This window comes from Apis dorsata, unplaced genomic scaffold, assembly GCF_000469605.1.
Source record: "Apis dorsata unplaced genomic scaffold, Apis dorsata 1.3 scaffold_354, whole genome shotgun sequence".
NCBI lineage: Eukaryota > Metazoa > Arthropoda > Insecta > Hymenoptera > Apidae > Apis > Apis dorsata.
The window spans coordinates 77,047-86,324 of NW_006263620.1; the positions used below are offsets into that span (position 1 = coordinate 77,047).

The 9,278-nt window shown below is 22.3% G+C and overlaps 3 protein-coding genes across 4 annotated transcripts; 2 read left to right on the forward strand and 1 right to left on the reverse strand.

The window, feature by feature from the left end:
• Positions 1 to 660: 660 nt before the first annotated feature.
• LOC102677807 (25S rRNA (cytosine-C(5))-methyltransferase nop2) lies at positions 661 to 3,535 on the reverse strand. Its single transcript, XM_031511840.1, has 7 exons — positions 3,234 to 3,535; positions 2,982 to 3,121; positions 2,185 to 2,879; positions 1,956 to 2,123; positions 1,666 to 1,861; positions 1,212 to 1,580; positions 661 to 1,131 (listed from the first exon to the last, which is right to left on the reverse strand). Exons 1-7 carry the CDS (start codon positions 3,331 to 3,333, stop codon positions 667 to 669), a joined length of 2,133 nt encoding a protein of 710 aa, XP_031367700.1. The 5' UTR covers positions 3,334 to 3,535; the 3' UTR covers positions 661 to 666.
• Positions 3,434 to 7,407, forward strand: LOC102673207 (pre-rRNA-processing protein TSR1 homolog). The gene is made up of 13 exons (XM_006618406.2): positions 3,434 to 3,455; positions 3,935 to 4,084; positions 4,169 to 4,439; positions 4,542 to 4,788; positions 4,863 to 5,060; positions 5,143 to 5,370; positions 5,430 to 5,598; positions 5,685 to 5,882; positions 6,006 to 6,229; positions 6,309 to 6,572; positions 6,641 to 6,751; positions 6,836 to 7,043; positions 7,108 to 7,407. Exons 2-13 carry the CDS (start codon positions 3,973 to 3,975, stop codon positions 7,263 to 7,265), a joined length of 2,388 nt encoding a protein of 795 aa, XP_006618469.1. The 5' UTR covers positions 3,434 to 3,455; positions 3,935 to 3,972; the 3' UTR covers positions 7,266 to 7,407.
• A 444-nt stretch (positions 7,408 to 7,851) lies between these two features.
• Positions 7,852 to 9,272, forward strand: LOC102672987. 2 transcript variants are annotated; one of them, XM_006618404.2, is made up of 5 exons: positions 7,852 to 8,007; positions 8,121 to 8,261; positions 8,360 to 8,625; positions 8,691 to 8,906; positions 8,989 to 9,272. In XM_006618404.2, the coding sequence occupies exons 1-5, from the start codon at positions 7,983 to 7,985 to the stop codon at positions 9,250 to 9,252; spliced, it is 912 nt and encodes a 303-aa protein (XP_006618467.1). In that variant the 5' UTR covers positions 7,852 to 7,982; the 3' UTR covers positions 9,253 to 9,272. The 2 variants fall into 2 exon arrangements, with proteins under 2 accessions (XP_006618467.1, XP_006618468.1); XM_006618405.2 differs by having other exon boundaries at positions 8,121 to 8,219.
• The last annotated feature ends 6 nt before the right edge of the window (positions 9,273 to 9,278 follow it).

Sequence of the window (9,278 nt, forward strand, 5' to 3'; positions counted from 1 at the left end):
AAGCTGATTTTTAATTTTTTTAGAATTAAAGATAAAAAAATAAAGAAAACCAAATTTTTGAAATATTTCTATCTTTTATTTACTACTAGCAGCACAGAAATATGCACGCTGAAATATTTAATTTTATTGAATATTTTTTTTTCTATTCTTTATATTTTTGTATATTTAAAGGTTATAATTTAACTCAATTGCATAAAACTATAATTATACATGTCAATTTTATTATGATTTATATTATATTATTATAAATTTTATATATAATTATTATAATTAAATATATATATATTTTATACATGAAAATATTTTATATTTCTATATTTCTAAATATTATATTTTTTTCTATAAATTTATGAAAAAGTCTTATCATATCATATCTTTATCATATGAATATTCAATCATTATTTTATGTTATTGATTATGATGATATTTAATTTGATATTATGATATTTAAATATTTATTTTTTTAATGAATGTATAAACATATGTATAACAATACATAAACAATATAATCAAAGAAATATAATTTAACCATAGAAGTAATTTATATATAAATTTTAATGTAAAATACATCGACTTTATATATAAATTATATATTTTCAATATATTATATTGTTTAAATAAACATTCTTTTATTACTATTATAAAAATAATAATAATCTATTATTATTAATCAAGAAATTCATCTTCTTTATTTTTATTTTTGTGAACAATATTGGAGAATTTTTTTAATTTTGCTACAAAAAATCCATCCATATTATGTATATGAGGATAAAATCGTTTAGTTAATTTTAATGAAGGATGAAATCTAAACTGTCTATAACTTGTAAAGCCTTCAGCACCAAATTCTAATCCAGTTGATATTAATTTAACATCACGTTTTTTAAGTGCATAATCGATAACCCATTCGTTTTCTTCTGGAAGAATTGAACATGTTGAATAAACAATAATTCCACCAGATTCTGAACGTGCATTAGCACAATCTATAGCTGCTAAAAGTAATTCTCTTTGTAATGTACAACAACGTTGTATATCTATTTCGTCTTTATTTGTTTTAACACTTGGATCTTTTGAAACAACACCAGTACCAGTACAAGGTGCATCCAATAATACTCTATCAAAATTTTTAATTACCTGAAAATTATATATTTTAGTCAACATGCTATCATATTTCTAATATGAGTTATTAAAATTTATATATAATTAATGCTTACTGATGGTAACTTTCGTCCATCGTAAGTGCAAACTACAGAATTTGTAATACCAAGTCTGTGAAAATTGCCAACAACTGCCTTTATCCTTTCTTCGTTTACATCATTTGAAAAAAGTACACCTGTATTCTTCATAAGTGCTGCTATGTGTGATGATTTTCCTCCTGGTGCAGCACACATATCAAGAATCTTTTCATTTTCTTTAGGATCTAAAGCCATAACAGGTAAAAAACTAGATGCACCTTGAAGAATATAATGTCCTGCTAGGTATTCTGGTGTCGCACCCATGGGAACTTGCGACGAATAAACTACTAATCCAACTTTTGTCCATTTACCAATGGGATCTAAATTGACTCCTCTATTGATTAAAGCCTGAAATTTTAATATTGTAATAGATTAAACGATACTTAAAATACTTATTATATATTTTATTAAATATGTAATATTAAATAAATACTTCGGCTAAATCACGACGACGCGTTTTCAATATATTTGTTCGTATTGTCATAGGTCTTTGAACTTCACTTGCTTCCAAAAATTCTAATAATTCATCCAATGAAAATATTTGCATCAATTTCTCCATTAAGAAATTATTATAACTATAGTATGTACATAAATCTCGTCTAAGAAGATTCATATATTCAGAACGTGATCTTAAAAAGAAAAATGAAATATATTTAAAATTTCTTAAAATTTTTTTACAAAACAAGATTTTCATAAAATTTTTCAATTCTATTATAGATATACCTGTTTATATCACGTAATCTTTTAAAATCAGATAATATCATAACAATATCTTTTATACGTTGTTGCACATCTTTTAGATTAGTTATATCTGCAAGTTCTTCTTCAGAAGGAAAAGTAAAGACACATTGTTGTAAGGTCATATCATACATCTCTTGTTCTGCTAATTTTCTATTAAAAAAAAAATAAATTAAATTTTAAATATTATATTTTAAAAAATTTAAATACTCACTTTTCTTTTTCTTGCTTCTTTTTTAATTTTTTATTTGCCTTTTCAATAGGAAGTAAATCATGATCATCATCATCATCATCATCATCATTATAATTATCAGTATCCTCTTCTTCATTTTCATCACTATTATCATCTTCTTTATAATTTTCAATAACATCATCTATATCACTATCTTCATCTTCTATATCACTATCAAGTAATTTTTTTTTTGTAGATTTATGTTTATCTTTCAATATTTCTTCATTATTAGATATACTATCAATATCAAATTGTATTTGATCATCTTCATTATTTGAATTACCATTTGTAAGCATTTCTTTTTTAAAAGATTTTTTTTTATTTATTTTCTTTAATTCTTTTATGTTATCACGATCAAACTGTATTTGATCATCTTCATCATTTAAATTGTCATTTGTAAGTAGTTTTTTCTTAAGAGATTTCTTTTTCTTTATTTTTCTTAATTGTTTTATGTTATCATCGTCAATCTGCATTTGATTATCTTCTTTATTTGAATTACCATTTATAAGTAGCTCTTTTTTAAGAGATTTCTTTTTTTTTATTTCTAATTGCTTTATGTTTTCATTATTAAATTGCATTTGATCATTTTTATCATTTGAATTGCCATTTGTAAACAGCTTATCTTTAAAAGATTTCTTTTTTATTTTTATTAATTGTTGTGTGCTATTTTTTATATTCTAATAAAAAAATATAATAAAAAGATATATAATAATTTTAATAATATTATATAAATATATATTGCATAAAATGCTTAAATACTAAAAAGAAAAGAAACTTACATTTTCATCAATAATGTTTTTTAGTTTCTCATTTTTTTTTTTTTGTAATTCCTTTAATTTTTCTTTTATATTTTGTTTTTTTAATAATCTTTTTCTTGCACGTTGCTTTTGTCTATGACTTAATTTCTTTTCTTCTTTCACTAAAGATAATAATTATATAATATATTTTCTTTTTTTTTTTGTTTTTAGATAGAATAATAAATACATTTGTAATTGACTAGTACATATTGATAAATTTATAATTTTCCATACCTAATATTCCTTTTGGAAATGTTGGATCTCCTTGTTTTTTTGCTTTTTTTCCATGACCACTTGAAACATTTGTTTCATCAAATTTTGCTTTTCGTCCCATTTTAATATATTTTATACAATAATTGTTAATAAAAAAAGTTAATGTTATTAAGCTAAGAATTAATATTATTAAGCTAAATATAAAATTTATATTATAAAATAAATATAAATCATTAATTTTTACATTTTTTGATATAACATTATTACATTTAAATAAAAAAAATTGTAATTACAAATTAAAAAATACTCAAATTGTTTCAAAATGAACACGTGAGTTCATAACCTAACTTTTTTATTTATTATCCAAATTTATTATCCAAATGTTACCAACTAATTTAAATATAGCCAACTTGAAAAATTGTAAGGCACTCAAATATGAAATTAAAAAATAACAAGTATTGTATAATTGTAAAATTATAAAATTAAAATATTATTTTTAAATTATTATAAATAATATACTTTATTTAAATTAAAAATATATTTCATTTAATTAATTCCAAAAATCAATAAATATCAATTATTGAATATATGAAAGCAATATTGATTTATTGAATAAAATAACTATATGTTTGAGAAAAATTTTTATTATATTAAATGTTCCTATATTTCTGAGAAAATATTCAAAAATATTTCACGTGTTTTATGAAAGATGTTTGATTTGTTATAAAAATATTTAGAAAAATATATATTGTGAAATAAAATGGGAATTACAAAACAAGAAGTACATCGACCTGGTGCATTTAAACAAATTAACAAAGCACACAAAACTGGTAGACATCGTAGTAAAGGTTCAATTAATAGTGAGGTTAAAGGTAAAAATCTTTAGAATATATCTAATTTATCTATCTATAAATATTGTAATATCTATATTTTTTAATTTATTATATTTATGATAGGAAAAATTGGAGTAAAAATTTTATCAAAACATGTTACTAAAAATCTTGGAAAAGATGCTCGAAGACATCAATCTTCACAAATTAGAAAAAAAAAGAGAGAAGAAGTATTGCAACAAAAAAGGAATTTAAGTGGATTACATACTGCACCTATTCTTGTATGTATTATTCCTTTACAAGAAGATTTAAATATTGATAGTATATTATCAATAATAACAAAAGCAGATGAGTCTGCAAATGTAACTAATAGTCCATGTGGAACAATACATTTAAGGTATAATACTATATTATTATTATATAATAAAAATATAAATGATATTGATATATTAATATATTAATAAATTATTAAATTATTGAAATTAATCTTTTACAACAGTATACCTAGGTTTAAACAACGTTTTTCTTTTGTTGTTCCACCTATTGGTAATTTGTTTGCTACATTAGATATAGCAAAAATATCTACAACTGTTCTTTTTGTTGCATCTGTTATAAATCAGTGTGACAATAATCCTAGAATTGAAATTCTTGATAATTGGGGAAAAGAAATTATTATGGCTTGTATTGCTCAAGGTTTAAGTACTTCTGTAATAGCACTTACAAATATTGAAAATCTTCATATAAAGGTATTATATTCTTATTATTTATTTTTATATTTTTAACAAATATAATATCATTTATTTCATAAATTTTATTATAGAAACGTCAAGATTTTAAAAATCATGTACAATTTGAAATTTCTAAATGGCTTCCAGAAGAAAAAGTTTTTCAATTAGATACGCCTACTGATGCTTTTAATGTTTTACGACGTATTGGTACTCAAAAACAAAGAACTATATCTTATCGAAATAAAAGAGCATATTTATTAGCAGAAGAAATAAAATTTAAATGTAATGAAGTAAGTATTTTATATAATTTATTTATTTATATTGCATTATTATATATATTCAGATTCATGTTTAAATTTGGTTTTAATTTAGGATTCTACAGAGTTTGGAACTCTTATGATCTCAGGATATCTTAGAAATGTACCATTATCAGTTAATAGTTTAATACATATTCCAGAATTTGGAGATTTTCAAATGTCTCAGATAGATGCTTCTGAAGATCCATATCCAATGGAAAAAAAATTAAGAAAACATTCTAATGCAATGGATGATGAACCATCATCTACTCGATTTCTTGAATATGCAGATCCAAAGAAACAAGTATAAATCAAAATGAAAATATAATTCTTCAATATCAATTGTTAAATGTTCTTTTTTAGGAATCTCTCGAATCTGAAAATATACCTGATCCTATGGATGCTGAGCAAACTTGGCCAACAGAAGAGGAATTAGCTCAAGCTAAAGCTAATCAAAAAAGAAAAATTTTAAAAAAAGTTCCAAAAGGAACTTCTGAATATCAGGCAGCTTGGATTCCTGATGAAGATGGAGGTATTTAAAATTTTATGTATGCATTTTTAAAAATAAAAAATTTCATTGCATAGTATATAATTTTCTATAAAATTATAATTTTATAGAAGAATTGAGTGAATACTCAACTGATGAATCAGAAGATAAAATGTCTATTGATGAAGCAAAATCTCAAAATAGTGAAGTTGAAGCAGAAGAAGATGAAGAAGAATTTGAAACTATTACCATATCTGAAGTACCTGATGAACGATATGATCAGAATATTGACATGACAGAAGAAAAAGAAACAATGGAAAAATTGAAACGTACATTTAACAAAAATATACATATTTTATATATATATATATATATATATTAAACAATTATTTAAAAAATTTTATTTATTAATATCGATTAATTATTTATATTACATTTCGTTTCATTTTCAGATGCAAAATTAGATGCACAATTTCCTGATGAAGTAGATACACCTCAAGATATATTAGCAAAAGAAAGATTTCAGAAATATCGTGGACTTGAATCATTTAGAACAAGTCCGTGGGATCCGAAAGAAAATCTTCCTGCTGATTATGCTAGAATATTTCAATTCAAAAATTTTGATCGAACTCGAAAACGTATATATAAAGAATCTCAAGAAATAGAGGGTGCAATGGTAAATTTATGATAATTTTAATTAATTAAGAACTAATTATTCTATTAACATTAAATCATATAAACATATTTTCCTCTAGCCTGGTTGGTATATCACAATTCACGTTAAAAATGTAAGGCAAGATCTTTTCATCGCTTTTTGCGCTTTAGAAAATCATCCATTAATTGTATTTAATTTATTACCGAATGAGCATAAAATGTCTGTATTAAATGTAATATTGAAACATACCAATATTAGTCCACAACCAATAAAATCTAAAGAAAAATTAATATTTCAATGTGGATTTAGAAGATTTACTGCTTCTCCAATATTTAGTCAACATACTAATGGAAACAAACATAAAGTATGTATTGTATAAAATATATTTTTAAAATATTTTATTAGCAAATATAAATAAAAATTTTTTTTTAGTATGAGAGATATTTTCGACCAGAAAGTACTGTTGTGGCAAGCATGTATGCTCCAATCACATTTCCACCATGTCCAGTTTTATGTTATATTCAAAAATTGAATAAATCATTGGTGAGAATAAAAATTATAGATAGATTGATATTGTATTATAAATTATTTTTATTTTTATATTATAAAAACACGATATTTTTATAGGAATTAATTGCAACTGGAAATGTATTATCTGCAAATCCAGATAGAATAGTAATAAAACGAGTAGTTCTTAGTGGTCATCCGTATAAGGTACATAAACGATCAGCAGTTATAAGATTCATGTTTTTTCACCGAGAAGATATAAATTGGTTTAAACCAATTGAATTACGAACAAAATATGGTCGTAGAGGACATATAAAAGAACCATTAGGTAAGTAATTTTTAATCATTTCTTAATTCATTTAAAACAAATAATTTATTATTTTTATCTTTAGGTACTCATGGTCATATGAAATGTGTATTTAATGGTCAACTAAAATCTCAAGACACAATTTTAATGAATTTATATAAAAGAATATTTCCAAAATGGACATATGAACCTTTATTAGTAACAGAATTACAACATCAGAATAAAAATATGAATGTAGAATAAAATCTATAGTCGAAGTATTAAAATGTACATATATACATTAAATAAAATTTATACATATATCTACGAATTTTAAAAAATATATTTTATTAAAATTATACACACATTTTCTTTTAATATTATAAATAAATTTTAATTTCAATTTTATGTTTTATGAAATATGTTTTTGATTTATTGTAAAGTATATGTAATGTATTTAATTTTTTTAATTAACTTCATGCATATATATATATGTATATCTTATATAATTTAAAAATAATTTAAAAATTAATATTATGTAAACTATGAAATTTAATTAAATGACAATAGTAATATTTAATATTAGTATTAAAATATAATTATAAAAAATTAAATTAAAGAATAAGAATTTAAGAATTTTAACTTTTTAATTATACAGAAAAAATAAAAAATCAGTAATTAATTTAATTGTATTACAAATTTTTATTATTTTGCTCAGTTTCATACAGTAAATTATAATTATTTTACTATATTTTAACTGAGTATCATAATAAAATATTTATTACAAAAAATATATTACAAGCAAATATTTTATAAAATCGCGGGAGACTACAATAAGCTATAACTAGTAACTTCTAGTAATTTAATTGCTTATATCAAAATGAGAATTCGGATATTGTTATCCATTGGATTTTACTATCATCTCGATTTGCATTTAAAGTAGGTTGTGCAATAGCATAACGAAATAATTCGTCTAAAGAAATGGATTTGGACACTGCTTATATTGGTAATTAGTATAAATTTATATCAATCAAGATGTTGATAGGCAAATATAAATGTTTAATATTCAAAAAAATGAACCTAAATTTTCTTGTTGAAATAAATATCTATTTAATACAGAACCTTTAATTGATGATTGGCTAGAGGGACTTAAATCATACGTTAAACAGCAAGAAAATCTTATTAAAGCTAAAGACGAATTTTACATGCCATTTATAGGTAATTGTTATATTCAAAACTGTATCTCTTTGCTGATATTAGGTTTTTATTTACAACTTTGTTTCTTAATATGTTTCTCAAGAAACATATATATACATATACATCATGAAAAAATTCTATTTATTAAATATTAATTTTAGCTATTCCACTTCCAATTGTTAAAGCAATATTTAAAATAACAGAACATCTTGATTTGGGACCAAATACTAAATATATTACCATTCATTTATACGATAAATTTATATGTAATTATTTTTGGGAAATCTATAGAAATGCTGACCAAACAGAAAGTTCTTGGTCTCAAATTTGTAAAAAGATATCAAGTCAATCAAAATTATATCTTATGTCTTGTTTGCAGTTAGCAAATAAAATGGATTCACATTTTAATACTTTAAAAATATCGCAAGTATATATACATAATTTTATTGTAAATTCATTGATAGCAGTATTTTAATCTTTTTTATGATACAGGTACTTAGTATTTTAAGGTGTATAGATAAAAAATCTAAATATACACACAGTATAATTTTTTCATCAGAATATAAAGTATTTAAAACTGTTGGATTTAGAATGCCATTTTGTACACCTTTAAATTGCATAGAAGTTCTTTTAGCTGCAACAGGATTGAAAGAAAATCCAAATATGCAAGAGCTTACTATAAATTTATTGGATTTAGTTTATCTCCAGGTTTGAATTTTATTAATGAAAATTTTCAGAACATAACATGGAAATAATATTAAAATAATTAATAATAGAGACATAATTATAGAGAGAGAAGTTTTATTCTCATTTGCAATGCTTAATCCAAGGGCATATTGCAAGAACTGAACAAGAAAAAAGAAGTCTTATGACATTAGAATCAAATATATTACTTCTTGGAGCTTCTGTTGTTCTTTGTGGAACATTTATTTCATGTGTAGATAATGGGACAGCAAAAGTTATAGCTTCAAAATTATCAGAATTAATAGATATAAAGGTTGATGATATCTGGGATATGGCTAATATACTTCTCATAATGGCAATTCAAGAATAATTATTTTAAAAAATATAATATATATA